Source organism: Girardinichthys multiradiatus, chromosome 20 (genome assembly GCF_021462225.1).
Source record: "Girardinichthys multiradiatus isolate DD_20200921_A chromosome 20, DD_fGirMul_XY1, whole genome shotgun sequence".
NCBI lineage: Eukaryota > Metazoa > Chordata > Actinopteri > Cyprinodontiformes > Goodeidae > Girardinichthys > Girardinichthys multiradiatus.
In genome coordinates, this window is record NC_061812.1 from 35,063,353 (window position 1) to 35,089,225 (window position 25,873).

At 40.2% G+C, this 25,873-nt stretch overlaps 2 protein-coding genes and 1 long non-coding RNA gene across 5 annotated transcripts in view; 2 read left to right on the forward strand and 1 right to left on the reverse strand.

Moving 5' to 3' along the window:
• Positions 1–2,896, forward strand: part of tacc1 (transforming, acidic coiled-coil containing protein 1) — a 40,458-nt gene extending 37,562 nt beyond the window's left edge. For all 3 annotated transcript variants that reach the window (XM_047348818.1, XM_047348816.1, XM_047348817.1), the window contains 2 exons: positions 91–211; positions 1,505–2,896. In XM_047348818.1, the coding sequence (XP_047204774.1) occupies positions 91–211; positions 1,505–1,570 (187 nt within the window). In that variant the 3' untranslated portion in view covers positions 1,571–2,896. The remainder of the gene's footprint in view (positions 1–90; positions 212–1,504) is intronic.
• Positions 2,897–4,913: 2,017 nt separating this feature from the next.
• The window catches only part of loxl2a (lysyl oxidase-like 2a), a 32,336-nt gene continuing 11,376 nt past the window's right edge, over positions 4,914–25,873 (forward strand). Inside the window, exons 1-6 of the mRNA XM_047346542.1 lie at positions 4,914–5,063; positions 7,783–8,082; positions 13,314–13,489; positions 22,767–22,975; positions 24,131–24,347; positions 25,628–25,811. Of these exons, the coding sequence (XP_047202498.1) occupies positions 7,815–8,082; positions 13,314–13,489; positions 22,767–22,975; positions 24,131–24,347; positions 25,628–25,811 (1,054 nt within the window). The 5' untranslated portion in view covers positions 4,914–5,063; positions 7,783–7,814. The remainder of the gene's footprint in view (positions 5,064–7,782; positions 8,083–13,313; positions 13,490–22,766; positions 22,976–24,130; positions 24,348–25,627; positions 25,812–25,873) is intronic.
• On the reverse strand, positions 8,103–14,133 carry LOC124856252. The gene is made up of 3 exons (XR_007035291.1): positions 13,889–14,133; positions 10,707–10,748; positions 8,103–8,564 (listed from the first exon to the last, which is right to left on the reverse strand). It is a non-coding gene; the product is annotated as an uncharacterized LOC124856252 (long non-coding RNA).

Genomic DNA, 25,873 nt, shown 5'->3' on the forward strand with positions numbered 1-25,873 from the left:
AATATGAATCCATAAACAAACATTTTTAAAACGAGGCAAAATGTTTGCCTTCATTAAGTTTTATTCTCTCGTTAATATCCTCTCTATCAGGGCCAATGAGGAGATAGCCCAGGTGCGCGCCAAGGCTGATGTTGAGAGCGTGGCGCTGAATGCGAGTCTGAGAAAGGAGCAAATGAAGGTGGAGTCCCTTGAAAGAGCTGTCCTTCAAAAGGTAAGTAGACTGTGAAAAGGACAATACCTGGTCCACTCCACCTAACTTTGGGAGTCTAAATACTGGGGATGCTTGAAAGCCACCTTGTATTATTTAAAGGAAATAGATTTTATGCTGTTTCTCAAAAATCAGTGTGGGAAAAGATGCTAAATGTGGCATGTTACAACATTGGTGCATGGCTGTTAAAAGAACTTTGGCAGGAATTATTAATGGAAACAAATCAAACCTTGTAGCAATTAGTGGTTTTTGTTTCTGTACCCCTGTTCTTTTACCCACTTGACCCAAAACATGATGGTTCCCCTGGCTGCTCTTTGTTTTGCATAACTTTGTCTTAACAGTGGTGGATGATGTTAGGTGGTTTAGCTTAAGTCCTTCCACAAAAATGGATTTATTCTTCTCACTTGTTCACATTATAAAATTCTTGATTACATTTGTTTTTTTGCTCATGGATTAAATTAGGGGCAGTTGGTAGCACTGCTGCCTTGCAGCAAGAAGGTCCTGAGTTCAACTCCTGGCGGGCGTCTTTCGGCATGGGGTTTGCATGTTCTCCCCGTGCATACATGGGTTCCCTCTGGGTACTCCAGCTTCCTCTCACAATCCAAAAACATGACTGTTATGTTTAGTGGTCTCTTTCAATAGTCCTTTGGCGAGAATGGGTGTGTGCTTGGTTGTTTGTCCTGTGTGTTGGCGTGTGATGGGCTGGCGACCTTGTCGAGGGTGTACCCCGCCTCTCGCCCATAAACCACTGGAGATGGGCACCAGCTCCCTCTCAAAAATGGATGGATGGATTATTATTATTATTATTATTATTATTAATTATTTTAAAAGATACCTCATACCTTTTAGTCGGACTGTCACCCACTGGTGTTGTCGGACCATTGTTATACACATGATTTTGGAGTGTCTAAAATGCCAACATGAAATGATCAAATAATGAGTTATTTACATGTTTTATACTTGGAATTTAATTGGAAATAAATGGATCAAATAAATATGTAAATAGATTTATGTGAAATCTGTTAAAATCTGAAGTCATGTGTTAATATCCTCAAAAAAATAGCTAAAACAAAAAAATCAAAATTCCTGATATGGTGTAGCGCATAACCATAAAATAATTAAACTATGAACTAATTGTTCATATGTGGCTTTTTATGAGATACATATGTTGTTGTTTTTTTATCTGTAGCATATTTAATTCATGGTGTATATATATATATATATATAATCAGTTGTTGTTTGAAAGATTGCGGAAGTGAACCTCAAAGTTTTTTTTCTCCTTTCTGCGTCTGACAGAATCAAGAAATCGAGGAGCTGACCAAGATCTGCGATGAGCTGATCGCCAAGCTGGGGACAGAATAAAACGCCGTCAGTGATGCTTTCTTCATCAGCTTCCTCAAGCCCAAGATATTTGTTACTTCAGCATGTGATTTAAATCCTCTACATCAGCACAATTTAGCACATGTTAACTGACTTGACATGTTTGCCACGTTCCAAAAGTTACAAAATCATCATCAGGTGTCTATCATTTTCAACATCATGACTATTAAATATTTAGTCAAAGATGTTAAAAGGATAAGTATCATGCTAAGGTGTGAAGATTTGTTATTGATAATTTGTGCATTGCTGTTGTTTTTTTAATAAATAACATTTTCCATCATAATTTTATACAGCATGTGTTCAGAAACTGAGAGGAGAAGATGACACGGTCCGTTTTTATCCCAGCACATTTTCACTGTAATGACCTCTGTTTGAAGGCTGCTGTTTTCAGACAATTTATTTATACTGAGTGCCTGAACTGATTGAACTTTATTAGTTTTGTGATCCTTTGCATAGTTCCTGCCGGCTTTTCTTTTGATTGGTTCATATTTATGAGGCTTTTTGTTTTTTATATATACATATTCAGAATTGACTGAGTGAACCCTAAATGTGCATTATGTACTCTAAATCCTGAGTATGAAGCACTTAAAAAAAACAATCTCTGATTTGACTTATGCTTATTATGCAGTAATATTACCCATGTGCCAAATATCTTTTTCTTATTATTCCGCTTTCCTGTGTGAGAAAAATCTCCCAATTTTTCTGGTTTGTAATCACATTATCCCCGAGGGCCAAGATGTTGCTAATGTGACTATTTGTTTCGGTTTGTTTTATGGGGAAACGTTAATTTTCTCCTTTCAACCTGTTGCCAATGTGTACTGTATACGGTATATTTCCTATATGATCATTATATTTTAAACTTGTTATAATAAATTGGAAGTGGTATGGCTTTTCTTGTGGTTCATACAGTCGTAAAGACCTAAAAGCAGGAGTTCATCTTTACTCTTGTAAAAACATCCTGCTTTTTTCTGGTCTGAACTTGAAGGAGTTATAAACAGACTTGGTCTATTACAACAAAATGATAGATTTTTGTATGAAAACCTTCTTTTACTTCTGCACAATCAGATGCCAAATATTACAGTGAACTGAAACAAACTTTGGTGTGACTTCATGTCCCGTTGTGGTGATGTCGTATGCGCTTGAAGCTGCTTTTCAAAGAAAGTCTTGTGGTACAATATGTATATTTTATACCTAATGGAACAAACATTTATGTCACTATTATTTGTAAATGTATGAGTATGTCCTGATTGTATGTTAACTGCTATATTTTGCAAATTCCTAAATAAATGGTTATGATTTAATAATAAACCAATACTGTTTGTCTAAAACATTTAAAGGAACAGCTCAGAATTTTGAAGTGAGGTTCTATGAAAAGGTTAAAGGCTCTTAATATCATATCTCATAGTGTCTTAATTTACCATAAATCCAGATTAGTTGGCTCTCGACACTGAAGCTAACAGCTAGTCCAAGACGGCAGACTTCCACCATCATAAAATAAACTGCAACCTCAAACATTTCATAGTGGTTCAGGTAGGGGCCTGTTTATCATTTGTGTTACATTACATTAATTTTGAAATACTTGTTCTCACCAAAGGAGCTTATTTTCTATGTTCAGCATGTGTTTCACAGGGAAGATAATTGGTAACACACCACCTCAAACTCTATTTCGAGTGTAAATAATAATCAGCATTTTGAAACGTGGTTAAAAAAAGATACACATGCAAAAAAGACTGTCTTTTACAAACAAACTAAAGACCACATTTCGGTTTTCCCAAATATCCTAAAGTATAAGCATCAAAATATTCCCAGAGGCTGCGGTTTTCCTTTGCAGTCACATGTATGTATAACCAAAGGGTGATAAACATCTATACACCACATCCTTTCTTAATTTTTTTGATGTCAACATCCTAAATATGTTTATGTATTGTATGATTTCAGAAAACCAAAGTGGTTGAGTAACCTTAATCAATTCTGGTTTTGCTGCTGGGTGTTTAGTCTGCTTCAGCATTCCCTAGTTCTGTCAGCTTTAATGACACACAACTTCATTTTGCTTTTTTAGGCCCAACCATAAATCATTTATTTAAACTAGAAATAGAACAAAGAATTGGAAAATAAGCTCTTTGTTAAAAATTTTGCTTTCTAAATTGTTATGTAAAGGGTAAACTACATGGGTTTAGGAAAATGCACTCACTATTCAAGGTCCTATTTTCTTTCACAGTTTTTTGTCTGACAAAAATTTGTGTAAATTTGTGAAATCGATGTCTTTTTATGAGACATATCAAAACAATTTGCTGTCAAGCTCGTTGAACATGGCCATACTGCGCCTACAGTGTGTTCTGTTAACATGTACTATTGAAACGTACAGTCACTAAATGCATGAGAACTAACTCAGCTTCTACCAACACGCTTCTTAAATTATTTCTACAAAGGACATAAAAGACAGGTTTATATTTCACACGCACCTCCTGAAAATAATTTGTTTCATTATAATATATTTGGTTTAAAAATGCACATGATTAGAAATTTTGTCTGCCACATTCCGGTGTCAGTTTTTTCCTGAGTATGCCCTCCACAAGGGGGCGTCCTTACACAGTACAGAGACACCTAAATGGACTAGTAAGTAGCTCAGCAGCACACCACATAATCACGTTGTTAACGTGTCAGAAGAGGACAGTCGACTTTTCTGTTTACATTTATTCTCTCACTCTCTAATCCCCAGGCAAGAATACAGAAAAGACACCTCCTGACAGATTTCTAAGTTTTCCTGTAAGTGTCTACTTATTGGTTATCCCTGCTGTTTTTGTGCCTTTGTCAAACTTGTGTAATCATAATTATATCAAGTTATTTGAAATTCTTTTTTTAAAGCTATCACATTGACTGACCTAAAACTGCTTCTGTGGAAAAACAAGCACTGAGAAGAATACCACGTTTTGGTAATTGACCATTTTTACTTTGATTTTCATGGTTTTGATTTGAACCATATAGTAAACTAGGTGTTCATTTAAAGATGTTCAGAGAGTTTTGACACTAACACAAAAACTATTAAAAATATATATATATTTTGGCAAGAGCATCAAAAACACCTTGAACTAATTTGAAAGCCTTTTGTAATTCAATAATCAAGAATTTATGCTTTAATAGCATTTTAAATAGACATTATCATTATGACTACTTTCCAGATGGAATCAGGAGGCAAAGCAGATAGGTTATCAAGTTTCGCCGTGTTTTGTAATACTGGTGATTGGGACGGAGGAGGCGGGGTCAGGATGCTGAGGCGGCCTTTCATTGGCTGTTCTTGATTCTGAGGAGTGGGTCGGGAGGCGGCTGCCAGCTGTGCGGGGAGCCCAGATAAAACAGCCTGGAAAGTACTTATGGGACAAAGAACCGCTGCTTCACACTCCATCCACTCAGGCAGGTTTGAAACCACTCAGCCAGCGTCCTGCCAGCTGCGGTCTGCTTGCTCTTCTATATCACAGTAAGTCTTTTTACTTTTTACATTCCTCAAACTGTTCTAAACCCGGACGGGGGGCGATTAATGCCTGATATGTTTTGTTAAAAGGGAAATATTCGTGATTAACCTCCCTTTTGCAATTTAAACCCTACAAATTTCTACTTTGAACCTAAAAAATATTAGGCCAGTATTACATTTTGTACATTTTGTGCTCATTTAAACTTCAAAATGAAAATAGTTAATCAGAAAATAAGTTAATAAATAAAGTAGTGCTATCTTAGCATTACTTTTAGCCATGTTGGCCATGACCGCTATTACATGTGCTTTGCTTTTATTCTTCTTATAGAGAGTGTTTTGCTCATTTATTATTATTATTTACCTTTTCTCATTTTGTCACATTAAAAACACAAACTATGCATTTTATTGTTTTTTTATGCGATAGAGTAACACAAAGTTGTGTTTAATTTTGAGGAAGGAAAGGAATACATGGTTAAAGTGTGGGATGCAATATTATTCAGCCCCCTTTACACTGATACCCCTAAATAAAATATTATCCAACCAACTGCCTTCAGGAGCCGCTTAATTATTCAATGGCTCACACAATACATGTTTGAATTTATTCTCAGTATAAATACAGCACTTCTGGGAAAGCCTCAGAAGTTTGTTAGAAAACCTTAGTGAACAAACAGCTTCATGAACCCTAAGGGACAGTGCTTTGGGATGATTTGGTTAAAAAGGAACAACAGAAGGCCTCTTTGTTCATCTAACAGCCTAATTGGGAGCAAATTATAAAGTTACGGGGAGGTTTGAAGCAGAGATAAGTTACAACTTTGAACATCTCAAATAGCTCTGTTCAGTTCATAACCCAAAAACAGAAAGAGTATGGCAAAACTGCAACCATACCAAGACATGGCCGTCCATCTAAACCAGCCTGGCAATGAGAGCATTTATCAGGGAAGCAGCCAAGATGTCCGTGATAACTCTGGGTGAGCTGCAGACATCTACAGCTCTGGGTAGAGAAACTATTGACAGGTAAACTGTTAGTTGTGTGTTCCACAGATCTTGGCTTTAAGGATGAGTGGCAAGAAGAAAGCCATTGTTGAAAGAAAGCCATAAGAAGTCCCATTTGCCTTTTGCCATAAGCCATCTAGGGAGCATAGCAAAAATGTGGAGGAAGGTGTTTTGGTCACATAAGACTAAAATCGAACTTTATGGTTTACAAGTGCTACCTACGTATGCCAGCAAACTAACACTGCCCGTCCCCGTAAATGCATGGTAAAACCTAGTGGAGGCAGCACCATGCTGTAGGGATGTTAGGTGGGGCTTGGGTGACTGGGGGAGAGGTTTACGTTCCAGTAGAAGAAACTGCTGTGCAGCCAGAGTACAGTGGAATGGCTTAGATCAAAGTATATTCATGTGTTAGAATGGCCTAGTCAAAGTCTAGCCTTAAATCCAATTGAGAATCTTTGGCAAGACTTGGAAATTGATGTTTACTGATGCTCTCCGTCCAATATTACTGTACTATAGCTATTTTATAAACCTATTTTACTGACTCAGGGTAGCGGAGTACCATAGCACTAACACTAACATTTTTATTTGGAAAAAATATTTGTGAAAACCATGTTTAATTTTCCTTCCACTTAGCAATTCTGCACTGCTTCTTTGATCGTTTACTTGACTAAAATGTGAAAAAGCTCAAGGGGTATAAAGACTATCTATCTATCTATCTATCTATCTATCTATCTATCTATCTATCTATCTATCTATCTATCTATCTATCTATCTATCTATCTATCTATCTATCTATCTATCTATCTATCTATCTATCTATCTATCTATCTATCTATCTATCTATCTGTCTGTCTATCTATCTATCTATCTGTCTGTCTGTCTGTCTGTCTGTCTTTCTAGACACAGAAGTTTCACTATTAGGTTATCAAGTTTCTTTTCCTTCTTGCTGACTGGTGATTTTTAAGGGAGCTGAACCACATGTTTTACTTACACCCCCAGGTGACGCCCCACACAGTTTGACAATTTATTGACCTTTCACCCAAGGAGGTGTTTATACAAGCTTCTCCAGTTTGTTGGGCTTTCACCATGACGTCAGCTCGGAAAGTTGCTTCCTCCCCCTCCTCATTCCATGCTTAATGATGAGGAGGTCTCTTAACTTTCTTCTTTCCATACCTTAACTCTCTGAGTTTTTTTTTATCCAGCCCGTGTTGTCTCTGAACTCTCTGAACTGACGTTCAGAGAGTTCAGATCAGCCTCAGGGCCCAGATCAGCCAATACAGAGGCATGCAGTACCCTTTCTTCAGGAGCTCACATTTGCCCCCAATTAGGCTGTTAGACAGAGGTCTGCAGTTTACTTTTCTTTTAACCCAAATACTCCAAATTCTGATTGAATGCATTTTTTTACTTGTGAAGTTTTTCATACTGAGTTCATATTTATTAGCATAGTATCGCAATATAAACCTATATTCTGGAAGTATGTTTCAGTTTAGTCAAACGTGTCACAATATACTGTAACTGGTAAATTTTGGTTCTACACTTGGTTTTACACAGGGGCTGTTGTGATGCCATTGGAAACCTGATGTTTTATCAAAACCAAGAATTTAAAATGGTACCATGTATTCCCTGACATTATTGACAGGAAGTACCAGAAACCTCTCAGTTCAGTGGTTTGGAAACTGCAAAGGACCCTCGGTTTTATACAGCTGATAATAAAAGTCGTATTTCCCTGCAGATAACTCATCTTATCTACGCGGGGCCTCCATAATGATGAACCAACTCTTACTGACCTTGCTGTGCATGTCGGCGCTGAGCGGTGCCCGGTCAGACTCTGGCAAGCCTGTTATCCAGTTACGGCTTGCGGGGGAGAAGAGGAAACACTACGAGGGCCGACTAGAAGTTTTCTACAACGGAGAGTGGGGGACAGTGTGCGATGATGACTTCTCCATCTCTGCTGCACAAGTGGTGTGCAGGGAGCTGGGCTTCATGGATGCTGCGTCCTGGTCTCCCTCAGCCAAGTTTGGGAGAGGGGAAGGTAAGAAACAAAGGGTTCGTTGTTAGGAATCTGTGAGATCAATTCAAAACTTCCTAAATTCAACTAGCAGAACAGGGTTCAGTGTTTTAGGATGCTAGAGTGGGGGGTATCTCTCAGTCGCCCAGCCGCATACATTCAAAGGCAGCCAGCACATGTCTGCATTCAGCTCCATATGTTCCATGGGAATCTGTAAATGAGTTGCAGGTTTACCCTGTCTGAGTGGTAATCCCCTCTGGCGCTGGTTTTCTCATCAGACATGAGTGGGGGCACATTACTCTGTTCAGAGCTAGGAAAGACTGGAAGCACGGCAACCCAGACATAATCTCACCTTCGTGTGGCTTTTTTCCATTTTCCGTCCCGTATAGTTTCCTTTGTTGCCACTGATGACATCCCCATCTCTGTAAATGTGATAGTTGCTGGTTGTCCTGACATCCTGTTAAAGCCTCATGTCCCTCTCAGCTGGCGACATGCTCTAATGGCCACTGCAGAAGCAGAGTTATTCAGTTTCCAATTAACTTTATGAAGCACAGCAGTCATTATGGAAACTTTGGTAGACTCATTTATGACCCTAAGCTGGTCGAAACATTTAATAATGTCAATATTGTCGACTTTTTTTGGTGAGAGGCTGTTCACAAGCAGTAAAATCTTCATAGGCTCACTGGCTGAGCAGAAAGACAGAAAATTGTTTTAGGGTTAAATATGTGAAGATTGCAAAAGGATGTGTCTGAGTGAGAATCAAAATTTCCTATCATACTATTTATGGAATTTTTAACATTAAAAGCTAGCTATGAAAAACTGAAAATCTTAGTTTACATCATGATTGTCCTCAGTCATCAGCTGCCATCTGAAGAGGAGAGAAAGGTTCCTTAAATATTCAGAGCACTGTGTGAAGGCAAACTTGTGTTTTTGTCTTCTTGGAAACATGCAGCAATAAAATTTAATAGCTATTTTTTTCTGTTTCCCTACAGTGTCCTGCAAAAGTTCTCACACCCCTCGAACATTTCCACATTTTGTCACGTCATGCGATGTGCAGGGTTGGTTTTCTGCCACTATTAGCGTTTAGCATACAAATGAAAAAGTTCAGCTGCTGTCTCGTCTGACCAGAGCACATTCTTCTACGTGTATATGTCCCCTACATGATTTGTAAAAAACTGCAAACAGCATTTCTTGGGGCTTTCTTTCAATAGTGGCTTTCTTGTTGCTCTCAAATAAATGCCATATTTGTTTCAGCACACATCTAATAGATGCCCTGTTTAAATAAATTCTCCCTAACCCTAACCCTGAGCTGTGAACCTCTGCAAGTTCATCCAGACATACCATTGCAGACCCTGGTAGGTATGCAGTTCTTCTATACCCTCTTCATTTTCGGATGACAGAATAAACAGAACTCTGTAAGTTGTTTTAAAGCTTGGAATATATTTCTGCAACCAAACCCTGTTTTAACTTCTTCACAACTTTATTCCTGACATGTCTGCTGTGTTGCTGGGTCTTCATGATGCTTGAAGGCTGAGCGTCACGAACCCTAACCCTTGTTCACAAATGTTCTCTTAGAAACCTCTAAAGTCTTCTCAGAACTTCTATATTTATGACACGCAAGTGGCCTCTGTTTAGTGCTTAGATGAGCAACTGTTATCCTATTGCTTATTTAGGGCTGGCAAAGTAAATGGCTCTCAATGCAAATGCATGTCAGACTTTTATAAAGAAGTTTGAAAACAAATCATTCTTCTATTTCAAAATTAAAGCACTTTGTGTTGCTCGATCTCATGAAAGCCCAATAAAATACTTTTTTGTTTGAGGTTATAACATGACAAAATGTGGAAAACATTAAAGGAGTATGAATACATTTGCAATGCTCTGTATCACCAGTATCTAAACACTGGGACAGACATTTTGATTCACAACATAATTATATAACAGTTATAAGGACTTCCTTTTTGGAGTCTTTTGTACAACAGTTTTAGTTCAAGTCAGACCTTCTGGGAATACTGTCTGCTGTCCAGTTTAGCTTGAGTATTTCTTGGCTGACTTTTTGCAATAATAGCTCATTATTAAAAGAAAATATCCATTCAACTGTACTTTTTTGCTTCTCTCTGTGGTACTTTAAAACCCCAGAAAACATATAAATGGCAGTTTTACCACAACACTAATTAAGCCCATTGAGACTTAGCTGGATCTCATCGTGCAGTAATTGAAGTCAAGGCTTGAGTCTTCTATTCAGAGGTAGCCATGGGAAACTATTTAACATGTAGTCACTATGTTGGTATGTCACAATGTTCTTCAGGAACACTTTGAGACTGTTAGAGGGATGAGCATCACGTTGAAAGTTCCCATGACTACAGCTGTGTGGTTTCCTCACGCCTGATTCAGATCTGCCAACTGTGCAGCTGAGGATCCGCTTTAGTCGGGGTATTTCTTAGTCAGGTCTTGGCAGGTTATGCCAGCGAACAAACTCATCTACACGTGAGTAGATGTCGTTCCTCAGTGACCTCAGTGGAAATGTTAGGAAACTTGTTTACGGAGTGTAACTCACAGCAGCTGAAGCAGTCAGTTTTGTTATCAAAGCATTCTTAAATCTAAACATCTTAAATCTGCATTTTAAATAAAGTGATCGTTTAACTAAATACCTTTTCTGGATGAATTTTGCAGTTCTGTGGGTGCAGAACGTCCTGCAGTCAGAGAAAATAGAAATTGGTGTGATTAACTTCTGTTTGTCAACTAATTCTTGACCGAAAGCTTTAGCTTTACAATATTATATATACACATAACATATCAAACAAGAAAAACAGTGAGACAAAATTCACCTTATTGCTCGTATTCATTTACTTGGCTCCCTTTCCAAAGTAATTGTTTCAATCATGAGAAACACAGGCTAACCTAGCATTTTAGTGGAGATAGCAAAATAAACAATCTCTTCTAAATTGGTTCATATTGTACTTGGCAGAGTGGTACAATTTTGTGTTATTTAGAAATCATAAATTTATGTGATATACAGTACAGACCAAAAGTTTGGACACACCTTCTCATTCAAAGAGTTGTCTTTATTTTCATGACTATGAATATTGTAGCTTCACACTGAAGGCATCAAAACTATGAATGAACACATGTGGAATTATATACTGAAGAATAAAGTGTGAAACAACTGAAAATATGTCTTATATTCTAGGTTCTTCAAAGTAGCCACCTTTTGCTTTGATTACTGCTCCGCACACTCTTGGTATTCTGTTGATGAGCTTCAAGAGGTAGTCACCTGAAATGGTTTTCACTTCACAGGTGTGCCCTGTCAGGTTTAATAAGTGGGATTTCAAGCCTTATAAATGGGGTTGGGACCATCAGTTGTGTTGTGCAGTAGGTGGATACAGTATACAGCTGATAGTCCTACTGAATAGACTGTTAGAATTTGTATTATGGCAAGAAAAAAGCAGCTAAGTAAAGAAAAATGAGTGGCCATCATTACCATCAAGCGCTACAAAGAAACTGGCTCACATGAGGACCGCCCCAGGAAAGGAAGACCAAGAGTCAACTCTGCTGCGGACAATAAATTCATCCGAGTCACCAGCCTCAGAAATCGCAGGTTAACAGCAGCTCAGATTAGAGAACAGATCAATGCCACACAGAGTTTTAGCAGCAGACACATCTGTAGAACAACTGTTAAGAGGAGACTGTGTGAATCAGGCCTTCATGGTAAAATAGCTGCTAGGAAACCACTGCTGAAGACAGGCAACAAGCAGAAGAGACTTGTTTGGGCTAAAGAACACAAGGAATGGACATTAGACCAGTGGAAATCTGTGCTTTGGTCTGATGAGTCCAAGTTTGAGATCTTTGGTTCCAACCACCGTGTCTTTGTGCGGCACAGAAGAGGTGAACGGATGGACTCTACATGCCTGGTTCCCACCGTGAAGCATGGAGGAGGAGGTGTGATGGTGTGGGGGTGCTTTGCTGGTGACACTGTTGGGGATTTATTCAAAATTGAAGGCATACTGAACCAGCATGGCTACCACAGCATCTTGCAGCGGCATGCTATTTCATCCGGATTGCGTTTAGTTGGACCATCATTTATTTTTCAACAGGACAATGACCCCAAACACACCTCCAGACTGTGTAAGGGCTATTTGACCAAGAACGAGAGTGATGGGGTGCTGCGCCAGATGACCTGGGCTCCACAGTCACCGGACCTGAACCCAATCGAGATGGTTTGGGGTGAGCTGGACCGCAGAGTGAAGGAAATAGGGCCAACAAGTGCTAAGCATCTCTGGGAACTCCTTCAAGACTGTTGGAAAACCATTTCAGGTGACTACCTCTTGAAGCTCATCAACAGAATACCAAGAGTGTGCAGAGCAATAATCAAAGCAAAAGGTGGCTACTTTGAAGAACCTAGAATATAAGACATATTTTCAGTTGTTTCACACTTTTTTGTTCAGTATATAATTCCACATGTGTTCATTCATAGTTGTGATGCCTTCAGTGTGAAGCTACAATATTCATAGTCATGAAAATAAAGAAAACTCTTTGAATGAGAAGGTGTGTCCAAACCTTTGGTTTGTACTGTATATATATAAATATATCCTAAACGCAATATCATTGTGTGCAATATTCTTGTTGCACAGGAATGTCTGGAGTGCAGTAGTTGCTGTCTAACTCCTTCCAAGTGGTATGAACTTGCATTTTACATGCTGATGTAATATTTAGCCAGTTGGACAGAGTCACATGGCTGCAGGTGCTCACACAAAGGACATCGCCCAAAATGCTAAAGGTCACAGAGGGATTGGAGCACAGGTGAGAAAGAGAGGAAAGAAGAAAATAGGCATATTTTGCAACTGATATTGTCGTCGCAATATTTATCAATGGCATCGCCATCATAGTATTTTCTAAATCTCGCAGCCCTGAAGGAGACTCCCGAAGTCATCAGTAACCTGTTTCAGAGCTACACAAGGAGAGGTCTTCAGGTTATACGTTCTCTGCCTTTCAGCTTTGGAATCAACTCCCTGAAAACCTGAGATTTCAAGAAACTGTTGGCTCTTTGAAATCTGGACTAAAAACATACTTTATCAGTTTATTTTTATTATTTCTTAGCTATTTAGGTGATACTTACATTTTAATTTTCTTCTACTGCATTTCTTGTCATTATTGTAATTTCCCTTACCTTGGGTCCTTTATTTTTCTGTAAGTCACCTAGAATCACCTTGTGTGTATTTGCTATACAAATAAACTTCCCTTGCCTTCTATTGCTCCAGGTCGAATTTGGCTTGACAACGTGCACTGCACTGGTGCAGAGAAGAGCCTCGCTCAGTGCAAGTCAAACGGTTTTGGAGTGTCTGACTGCAAACATTCAGAAGATGTTGGGGTGGTGTGCTCCCAGAAACGCATTCCAGGCTTCAAGTTCATCAGAAACCAAGCCATCAGTGCAGAGGTAGGCTCACGTAGACATCTACTGCACAAAAAGGATCCATTGTGCAGTCAATTTAAGAATTATTACCACCCGAACAGAGTTCCAAGCTTAGTTCAAGTACACACATGTAACCTGAACAGATGTTCTCTGCATTGAAAAAGGGATAGAGGACAGGCTTTGGATGAAAGAAAAACCTTATCGCAGTAAAACGTCCGATGGCTCAAAGGCAAGTTTTATTTTCAAATCCTTCCAACTTCCTTACTGGAATTGCATTGCAACAATAAAATGCACTAACTCTTATCTAGGTAACTTAAACTGAAACCTATTGAAGTATCACAAGCTGTCACATCTTTACCAGAAATCACAGTTCGATAAGAATAAACATTTTAACATTTATGTTTGCATGTAATACATACATACAGCCAATAATTTCGATGAATTCTAGTCTGTAGACTCTCTCTGTGTCCCACACTATTAGTCTATTATAAGTGTCCACAACAGACCTCCTCTCTGCAGCCTTGGAGATCATGGCGATGACTCAGAGAGCAGGAATACCATCCTGTCTGGCTGCAGAGAACTCTGTCCCGGATGGAAAGTCAGTGTGGGCCTGTAAACGTGACAGCAAGAGAGGGAGGGACGGAGGGCAAGGGAGACGATGCAGACATTCCTTTTGCTTGTCTGAAAACAAGTGACTCAAAAAGGCTGCCAACGAGCGTTTTTCATTTAAAACTAAATCAGCTTCAAAGAGCGTACTTTCTCACTTTCATGCCTGTGATTTTTGTGTTTGTTTATACTTGATGTGGGGTGGAGGTGTTGGCTCGGTCACAAGTCTCTGCTGCAGCCAGAACAGTGAATATGTTTTCTTCAGGGTACAGTTAAGATAACATACCAGTGGAAAAAACTTGACCTTGTTTGTCTTTCTGCTGCCTTCTTCTGTGTTTGGAATGACAGAAATGAGGAGTGGTGAAATTAAAATGTGTAGTGTGGACTGCTGAACACTCTTCACTTATTCCTCCTTTTTTATAGGTTGCTGGTAACACCTCCTTGTTCCCTATATGTTCAGTGTATTTAGGGTTTCTGGTTTGTTAGTGCAGTCCAGTCCCCCACCCTGTAAATATTTCCTCTGTCTGACCGAAGTCTTTTGAGTCACAGAGGAGAGGAAAGGGAAAAAGGTGTAGCTACACCTCTTTAGGTTTGCTTGAACTGACAGTAGCAATGAGCAACCCCATTCCTGCAACCTGTTTATTCATAGCTTGAATTGACATTCTGTGTTGAGTCTGGAAAGTGAACTCTCCCAGCTGGGGGCATTACGAATGGTCAGTACCAACAGGATGAAATTATTCACAAGTTTTCATATCCTTTGAACTTTTCCATATGTTACAAGGAGAAACTTTGATGTTTTTTATTGGGACTTTGTGTGATTAACCAACACAAGGTAGCACATAATTGCTAAGTGGAAGGAAATTGATAGATTTTGTCAGGTTTTTACAAATAACATTTTGAGTGTTACGTGCATTTGTACTCAATCCCTTACTTTAATTTCCTAAAATAATAACTAATTCTACTGAAGGGCCTACAGGACACCCTAGGCAGGAGGTCAATGATCGACTTTGTTGTCGTATCATCAGACCTTCGGCCACATGTCTTGGACACTCAGGTGAAGAGAGGGGCTGAGCTGTCCACTGATCACCACCTGGTGGTGAGTTGGATCTGCTGGGGGAGGGGAAAGCCGGACAGACTTGGCAGGCCCAAGCGCATAGTGAGGGTCTGCTGGGAACGTCTGGCGGAGCCCTTGGCCAGGGATCTATTCAACTCTCACCTCCAGAAGAGCTTTGACCAGATTCCGAGGGATTTTGGAGACATAGAGTCTGAGTGGACCATGTTCTCCACATCTATTGTCGATGCTGCCGCCCGTAGCTGCTGCCGTAAGGTCTGCAGTGCCTGTTGTGGCGGCAATCCCAGAACCCGGTGGTGGATACCGGCAGTAAGGGATGCTGTCAAGCTGAAGAAAGAGTCCTATCGGCTGTGGTTGGCTTGTGGGCCTCCTGAGGCGGCTGACGGATGCCGTGAGGCCAAGCGTGCTGCGGCCCGGGCTGTGGCAGAGGCAAAAACTCGGGCCTGGGAGGAGTTCGGTGAGGACATGGAGAAGGACTACCGGTTGGCCTCGAAGCGATTCTGGCAAACCGTCCGGCGCCTCAGGAGGGGGAAGCAGTGCTTGGCCAACACTGTTTATAGTGGGGGTGGGAGGCTGCTGACCTCGACTGAGAACATTATCAGGCGGTGGAAGGAGTACTTCGAGGATCTCCTCAATCCTGCCATCACGCATTCCCTGGTGGAAACAGAGGCTGGGGACTCGGGGTTGGACTCTTTCATCACCCAGGCTGAAGTCACCGAGGTGGTTAAAAAGCTCCGCGGTGGCAGGGCCTCGGGGTTGGATGAGATCCGCCCTGAGTACCTCAAGTCTTTGGATGTTGTGGGGCTGTCATGGTTGACACGCATATTCAACATTGCGTGGCGGACGGGGACAGTGCCTCTGGATTGGCAGACTGGGGTGGTGGTCCCCCTACGTAAGAAGGGTGACCGGAGGGTGTGTTCCAACTACAGGGGGATCAAACTCCTCAGCCTCCCTGGTAAGGCCTACGCCAGGGTATTGGAGAGGAGAGTCCAACCGATAGTCGAACCTCGGCTTCAGGAGGAGCAGTGTGGTTTTCGTCCCTGCTGTGGAACACTGGACCAGCTCTATACCCTCTACAGGGTACTCGAGGGTTCATGGGAGTTTGCCCAACCGGTCCACATGTGTTTTGTGGACCTGGAGAAGGCATTCGACTGTGTCCCTCGTGATGCCCTGTGGGGGGTGCTCTAGGAGTATGGAATCGGGGGCCCTTTACTAGGGGTCATCCGGTCTCTGTACAAGCGGAGCAGGAGTTTGGTTCACATTGCCGGCAAGTCGGACCTGTTCCCGGTGCATGTTGGGCATGCCCTTTGTCACCGGTCCTGTTCATAACTTTTATGGACAGGATTTATAGGCGCAGCCAAGGGCCGGAGGGGGTCTGGTTTGGGGACCAGAGGATTTCGTCTCTTCTTTTTGCAGATGACGTGGTCCTGCTGGCCCCCTCTAGCCAAGACCTACAGCACGCACTGGGGCGGTTCGCAGCCAAGTGTGAAGTGGCAGGGATGAAAATCAGCTCCTCTAAGTCCGAGGCCATGGTTCTCGAAGGGTGGCTTGAGAGAATTTACGGCAAGACTTGCAAGTTGATTTTCCCAAATGCTCTCCATCCAGTTGGACTTAGGTTGAGCTATTTCACAAAGAAGAATGGAGAAAAATCTCAGACTTCAGATGTGCAAACCAGTGGAGACTTACCCTCAGAAGACTTGCAGCCGTAGTTACAGCAAAGAGTGGTTTTACATAGTATCTACTCAAATACAAATGAACAAAACACATATTGTGTGTGTTAGAAATTTTGTAAACCGTGTATCCATTTCATTGTACTTCACAATGACACACACATTAAATCCCAGTAAAATACATGGGGTTTGTAGTTTTTAATGCTTGGAAACTTCAAGGGGTTTGAATACTTTGCAGGGCACTCTATGTTTTTTAGAATTTTAGGGCCATTTTATCGATATATGTCTCTTATTTAGAACATAGTGTCAAAGTATTTATTTTTGACTAATGTTACACTCCCATAGCCCTTCTCACATGCTCATCCAACGCCCCTAAAAGTACAACAATAGACCGATCATTCCTGATCTTTTTGTATTTACTTAATCAGTTTTACAAGCCACATCTAATGGCCAGCACTATTCCCACAACATTAATCTGTATCTGTTTAGTTGTTTACAGTACAGAGATTTTATTTAGTCTGTCCAGCTTAGTACAGCGCTGCTGGTATGATCACTCATTTATTTCTCATAATGTAAGGAGCTGATGTGGTGAAACTGATTGTCAGCAGTAATTTGTTTTGCTGTGATGTTAATGCTGGGAAAGAACCGTGCAGAGTGGGATGGGCTATTTTTAGGATAATTAGTGGTTCAAGTTTGATAGCAGTCATTCCGAGAGGATGTTTTTGTTTTCCAAAATATTTGTGCCGCAGTTTACTTGTGTAGTCATTATGTAACACTGCTAACGAGTGCTAAAAAGGGACTTCAGATGGAAAGGTATGCTCACTTTGGTCAAAATGGCTTATGATAACCTTTGCGAAAGGTCAGAAACCACATTTTTAACCTTGAGTCAATTACAACTTATAAAATATCCTCCAACCTTTCTGTGCCCAATAATAACTGTATGTTGTTAATGTTGACAATAGTGAGCAGTACCTATGACAGACCAGTGTTATAGAAAGTGTTTTCAATACTGTCCTGCTTGGATCACCTCTTATCAAGGAGGTTATTCTTATTCAGGAAGGAGACACATGCTCCCTAGAACCACAGCTCAAAGATATATAAATGCTCCCTCATACTATGTTAAATTACTGCAGTTCCCTTTCCTTATTCTTGATTTGCAGTTGAACAATTTTATCTCTCTTGTCGCTTAATTTAAGCAACTAGAAAGGACTACACCTACTTTTTTTTTTTTTGCCTTTTTTGATCTTGGTCTTGATTACTGTCTTACTTGTGTTTTAGTATGCCCGTACAAACAATGCCCCCATTCATGGAAATAACAGCTATCTGAATCTGAAGAAAACAAGTAGAGAAATAAATCTTTACTTTGAACCTTCAGATCAAGTTGGCAGAGAGAGAACATTTTGTTCTTGAAGCGATGAGTTAAACATGAGCAGCCCAGGCAGCTGCTGTTCACCACTAGAACATGTTTACTTGAACAAAACAGTTACACCAGCAATCATCAGTCAAATGTAAGATGCCTGTTGCAATAGGAGAAAACACCAGTGTAAGCCTCGTGGTTTTTATGTACTAAAACTGGGCGAAAGTTGTGCACCTTCTTCTATTCTCATGATTACAGCTGGAAACCCGAGCAGGAGTTAGACAGCTCGGCGTATTGAAAACGCTCTTGAGGAGGAGAATGATCGAGGGGAGAAAGGGTGATTTATGTCAGGAAACGTCATACCAGCAGTATGGAACGCTGTTGCACCACATGTTCAACAGCTGGATCCTCTCGTGGCCTATGTTCTCCTCTGTGTCTCACACTCACCAAGCTGAAGACTTTTAGATCTGGGTTTTATGATTCAATGTCTTCACATTGTGCTCACTCTATAAATGTGATGTATTAGTAGCAAATTGCAGATGTGATTCATAGTTAAAGAATTTATGCTGCACAACTAAGACTATACTAATGTAAGTGTTCATGGGTCACTTATAGAGACAAGATTATGTATTTGCATAGCAATAGTAAGAGGTTTTTGACATTTTGGCATAGGAAAATATTCTAGCAGTTGATTATTGTTGGATTACATTAGATTTATGTCAAACCTACAATAAAGGCAAGTTTTACTTTTAAAATTGGTTTCATGGGAGAACATTTTTTGCCTGTCCTGTTACAGTACTTGAATTTAGACCATATGCTGTATGTTATAAAACGGGAACCACACCTCTGTGTACTGAAAATAAATGAAATACATCTAGTTGTTAAAGTTAGATTTTACTGACTTTAAGGTAAGCTAACTAGCTTCACACATTTAACAGATATATCTAATTCTTGCTGCAGACAGGTTATTCCCGGCTGAAATAACTTTTGTGAGACTTTAATTTTACTGCCAGACTAGAAGCAGGACACCCTAATAGACATTCCAGATGCAAAGCCTATCAGTTATCAGTCGCGTATGTTTGGCAGACTGTGGTCCAGTGAGGCAGGAATTGGGGTGGGGCAGATGTGAAAGTCATTTCGGAGGTTTCTGGCTTTTCATCTGAACTGAAGCGTGACCAGCATTCATGCTTGCCAAGTTTTGTAATGTGGGCTGGACAGTAGATGAATGGGTGGGCATTTTGCACACGTGTTGTTGAACGTGCCGGAGAAGGCCTGAATAGACTGGAAGAAAAGCACAGTAGTGCAAGCATTAGTCAGATGCTGGCTAGACCACAGCCTCATGTTCACACACCTACATTCTGAGGGAGACCCAGTCAGAAAAACGAGTCTGCTCTTCATTTGGAAGTAACTCCCAGAGCTCACTTCAGAGCTCACTATTATAGTCATTGAGGTACAGTAAGATTTAGCAAACGTATTTAGAAATATTCATGAAACTTTCCTTTATCTGGATGACCTGATATTAAACTAGAGGTGACTGCTTATGGGGTACATAATTGTGCCTAACTGTTGGCTTAACTCGTCAAAAGTCCCACCTAGATAATGTGTTTACACAACCCACTAAAGGTATTAAAACTTTTTTTTTGGCAATCCGGAGCTCCTTATTCTGCCCCCTAAAACAACTAAACACAAGCACTCTTCCTGTTCTGCATTTCAAAGCAAAACAAAAACTTTTTTTGAAATTTGAGCAGTGGTGGGCACAGCTAACCAAAAAGTTAGCTTCACTAACTCATATTCTGCTAACTAAAATATTAGTTTTGCTAGTACTAAACCGCTAAACAGAAAAATATATATTGGAAGCTAACGCTAACCGTTAAGACAACTGTCACTCAGTCACATTCCTTAACTTAAAATATGACTGAACACTTCGTAACTGCCTTCAGCTAGCTGCTGCTGCGTCGCACAATGATATCTTGTCCTGTGTACATGTAGTATCCCAATAGTGTGTTTAATGGACTCTTCGAGACATGCCCACAACACAAAGGAACAAACTTGTAAATTTTGTTAGCAGGTTCAAAGTTGGCAAAACCTAATTTAGCGGAAGCCAAACGGTCTGGTAACGGTTTCCAAAGTTAAACGCTAATCTGCTAAACGGAAAAATTTGTTTAGCTGTTAGCAGTTAGCAGGTTAGCTGAACCGTGCCTGCCACTGAATTTAGAGATTTCAAAATCACAAACTCTGTTTAAAAGTATCCTGGATTTTCACAAATCTCATCAAGTGTTTGAAAGAATCTATGTTTAATGATAAATTGTTCAAATGACGTCTGGCCAGTCTAATTCCTGAACATTTTGAACTACACTTGGTTAAATGCAGTCCAAATTCCTTTAAACACACAGGTATTTGGTGGAGAATTGCTTTATACATGTCCGACCATGCTTCTCTGGGCAGCCAAATCCCCTAGAAGAAAAACTGCCACTGATCTTGCCTAAATATCTTATTTTGTACTTTGCATCATTTCAAAATAAAATATTTTCATAACTTTAATGTGCGACAGTTCATGGTGTCTTTGTGTTCTGTACCCTGCAGCTGAGCAGAGTTAAGAGGTGCTTGGTCTGTACAGTTGGGCCGCAGCCAGACAGTATAATGCTGAGTCTGTACTTGGGGGACAGGGTTCGGGAGGTTGGTGGGCACCGGGACTGATCCCATCTGTGGATATCTGTCCACTTCACTTCAGTCTCACACATTCAGACAGCAAGTTTCCTCACTCTGAGCCAAATGCAACACTGCTCAGAGCCATCTCAGTGCCCCGTTGCATACCTAATCTCACACCTGCCAGGCATATTTCTTTTAATTTTATGACATTTTCAAGGAAAAATTTACTTTTTGTTGCATTTCTAAATTGTTTTATGGTTTTTGTACCTAAGCGAATTACCTCTACAAACTCAGTTTATTTTGCTTTTATACTGAAGTCAAAATAATAATTCTACAGCAAAACAAAAGAGCAGGATTGAGATTAAATTTAGAACAAGTGCCTGATCAGTATCATATATCTCAACGGTCCCTCCCTGCCAGGCACAGACGGAAAAAACTCTGTCATGCTCTGACTAGCAAGAATCCCTTCATGAAAGAGTAGTCTTTACCCCCTCTAACCGCTGCGGTCAGTGGGAGGACTGGGGTCGTTCCTGAAACACTGGAGACTCCTCCTGCTCTGCAGCCATAAATGTTCAGGGGCCCTGAATCTTCGAACATTCCCCGAGGCTGACGCCATCTCAGGAAACCACTCTTTGGGAAAAGTTTTAATATTCTGGGAAACATGCCGGATTTTTTTAAAGAGCTCGTTCTTACAAAAGTACTACGATCAGCAGTTACATATCACAAAACATCTCAGAATGTGAGTCGTTTTTTTTTTGGCACCTCCGATACAACTTCACACTCAGTCAGGAGCAAATGGCAGAATTTGACCCATGGAAGAAACATAATAGTGGAGTTATTAGCTGGTTTCCCAATAAGGGTTTGAGGTTAAAGGTTACTATTCTCACTTGATTTGTGCTCTGCATACTGACATTGTGAGCAGCTGGCTTTGCCTAACCTTTAGGTCGACAGAGGATCTCATAAAGAGACTCCACTACCTAAAAACCTCTACTGACAATGTCTCTTGCTCACTGTTTTTTCACCTTGCTGATCACATTTCTGGCATGAATTGGTTTAATTTGCAGCACATGTGCAATATGAGCATTTCACAAGAGTTTCCCCTGCAGTAAGCTTCCATTTTCTTCCCAAAAAGGTTTCACATTTCTTGAGTAGGAGTCAAAGGGTGTGTTTTGTTTATAATATATCAAGTGGAAGCTCTTTCAATTAGACTGACTATATAGAGATGAAACTGTCTGCATCATGTACATAACACATTCTAGCCATTTTACACAATGGTGATTTATTTGTGATTATGTTCTCCTTTCTAGTTACATAACCCTGTTTATGGGAAGCACTCTGGGTCTGGGTAGTTTCAGAGGAAGCTGCACATATTGTACAGGAGGTCAGAGGAATGTAATTTAGTGTTAGACATGCTTCACATGAGGAATCTTGCAGGTGAGGGATCAAATTATCTGAATTTACTCTGGCGGATTTAGCTGTTATATGCGATAAGCTACTGAGTTATTTTCAAGCTACTCCACAAATAAAAACCAACGTGTTGCTCATAAGATGTCTTATAAAAGAGATTCTCACCACAGTGATGCCCATCAACATTGTATGATGTCTTTCCTATGATTACTTGATATTAACCAAGATATTTTAGCTATTTGCCTAATTTTCAGACCTACAGATTAAAGTAATAATCTTAATAATTTTGTCACCAAATGTGCCAGAATGTTTACCCTGACCTAACATGTAGGCTACTGATCATTGTTGATTTTGCCATAATAGTTGTGATCACAAAATCATACCTTCTGGAGGGATTAAACAGTTTATAAAAAAAAAAAAAGAAAATAAAGACAAAGCAAATCATTGTGAGTTTCAGTTAGAAATTGAAGTACAAACATGAAAACCTTGTATCCGGCTGCATTTTGTCTCATGGAACAATGTCTTTGCTTTGATTACCAGGGTTTGACGGTGCAGGTGGAGGATGTGAGGATCAGGGCCACCTACTCTCACAGAAAAAAGATCCCCATCACTGAGGGCTTCGTGGAGGTGAAAGATGGAGGCAAATGGAGACAGATCTGCGATGAGGAGTGGAGTGAGATGAACAGCAGAGTCATCTGTGGCATGTATGGTTTTCCCAGTGAGAAACCTTTCAACCTACGACCCTACAAGTGAGTAATGCTTCTGCGGTGGGCCTCAAGCTTTAAATTATGCAACTTTGGGGTGTTGAAAGTCTGTTTATGTCTCATGTGGTTTACTTTGGGTTAAGCTAAAAAACAGTTCCTGGAACCTTTAAACACTGTGATCTACTGTATATAATAAGTTCTTTAAACTTCACACGTTTAAAAAAGCCATCATTTGTGGTGTACCAGGCAGACTTGTATCCTCTCCACATGCTCTTTATGCTAAAAATACAGTATTTCTGGGATGTTGTTACTCTTTTTAAGTTGTTTTTTTGTGGATTTTGTAAGTTTGGGTCTGTGCAGCCCAAGCTAAACTTATGTTAGGAAACATTACACAATCAGCTTTGTTTACTCTGCTAGTCACTCATACTTCATCCATTTTTGTACTCTGAGATTAAACAGTCTTGGCCCTTCAGATTGTTGGCCCTAGCAGAGGACGTTTTCGCAGATGAATGACAGGCCTGGACGGGAAACAACTGAGTGTACTGGAGTCTAAAGCAGTGGCACTTTTGGATTTTTTTGTCTCTCTGTCTGCTGACATGAGAAATGGACTCAAATGCTTTGTGCACATGAGTAAACAATTACATGGAGAGATCTCAGCCCCTACACTATGAAAACAGTGAAATCATGAGCCAACAGCGATCTGGATTTTTTTCCCCCCAAGCACCAGTCATCCAGGAGGATGACTGGCTGTAATACTGCCAGGTCTGCACCTGGATCTCCACATTTTAATATGTTTATGACCTTTAGCAGCAGCATCTATTGCATTAGAAAATTAAAGAACCCACCCTGCAGGTCAGCAGTGGACCCCACAAAACATTTTGGTGCTCAACTTGGAAGGCTTCTCAATAAGCTTTAAGAGGAGAAAAATGTTTCTTCTGGAAATTAAACCAATTAAACAACCTTTTTAAAGTGTCACAAAGATGCATCCCTTCTCCAGCACAGCTGAATCAAATGAATGGCTACCAGGCCTCTGCAGGCTGAACGACATGCTGATTAACATGCTGTGTTAGAGCAGGGATGCATCAGAAAAGTTGCAGTATAGTTGCTCTCGAGGACTGGCCTTGGGCACAGCTGCTTTAATGTGTTTTCTTACATGTCATGGCACAGCACCCACACACAGTTTTGGTTATTTCTCCACAGACTGTTGGCCAAACGCCGTAAGAAGAACTACTGGGGCTTCTCTGTCAACTGCACAGGCAACGAGTCCAACCTGTCAGACTGCAAACTGGGCAAAGAGATACAGCTTAAAGGCAACAACACGTGTCGGCGGGGCATGCCTGCTGTGATCAGCTGTGTACCTGGACGGGCCTTTGCTCCCAGCGTCAGCATGGGTTTCAGAAAGGCCTACAGGATGGAGGTTGGTTAGATTATAGACTGATAACTGCACTGTTTATCAGTTCGTTGTTTTAATTCTCAGACAAGAAAGCTCTCAACCTCTACAGTGGACTGCAAGAGTATTTACACTTTTGAACACATTCTTCATTAGTAGTTTATTGGTGTGTTATGTGATAGAGCAACTCAAAGTTGTGCATATTTGCGAGGTTGGAAGAAAATGACACATGGTTTTTCACAAATACAAATCTGAAAATTGGGTTTTGCATTTATATTCAGGCCCAAATTAGGTCAATATTATGTAGAACTTTTGCTCCAGTTAGAACTGCACATGTTTTGGTTTTTTTTAATCATCTGTTTTTCAAATCAAGACTAAACCTTTTGACAATATCTTGTAAAAGTAATCAATTAATTTTTAAATCCTGACAGAAATCTTAAATGGGCCCTACCAAGTTTTCTGTCCTGTATTTAGCTCCATCCATCTTCCAGTTAGCTCTGAAAGCTTCCCTGTCCCTGTTGGAAAAAAGCATCCACAGAGCATGATGCAGCCACTATCATGTTTCATCATAGGGATGTGCACTGTTGGTTTTTTTCCACACACAACATTCTGTATGTAGGCCAAACATTTCAATTTTGGTATGACCAGAGCACCTTCTTCCACATGATCCTGCAATGGGCTACAACAGCCGAGTGAGATAACTGCATCTACTTCATACATTACATGGAAATATAATTTTCTGTATCTGTGAGATAGAACACATGTCCTCTACAAGAAAAATAGTTTTCCTTCAACAATGGCTTTCTTCCTGTCACTTTTCCGTAAATGCCTTTATGGACAAATATATGTCCTGTCAAGTTTGATGTTGTAATGTAGCAAAATATGAACAAATTCAAGAGGTATGAATGCCTTTGCAAGGCTCTCTATGTGTTACAGTTGGATCTTATTGTTTAAACAACAAAAATGAGAACATGTTTAGCTAATGACCCAGCCAGTAAAGTTGTTGGCTATTTCAAAAAACGTAACAATTATTTTAAGCTTTCTCTAAAAGATCTTTCCTTCACTATCTTCTTTACTTACAATAGCACAGACTAAAGCAAGCAGGAATTCATCCCACACTAAGCTTGAGTGTTTTAGATTATGCATCATATTAAATTGCATTTTTTAAGGGTTTTTATAATCTGAATTCATTCATCTGCCAAATATTTGAATGTTTTTGCCCTTTTCCACATAGTAATAGCCTTTTAAATGATCAACATCTGCAACATATGCCATATTTTTATTTATTTCATGTGGTGTTTCCACAGCAACCCTTGGTACGTCTAAGAGGTGGAGCTATGATAGGCGAGGGTCGAGTGGAGGTGCTGAAGAATGGAGAGTGGGGAACCGTTTGTGATGATAACTGGAACATCAGAGCGGCCACCGTGGTGTGTCGAGAGCTCGGCTTTGGCAGCGCCAAAGAGGCCCTATCTGGAGGCAGAATGGGTCAAGGTAACCAGATATTAATCACCAATAATAATACCGTTTGTTTGTAATGATGCAGAAATACATGT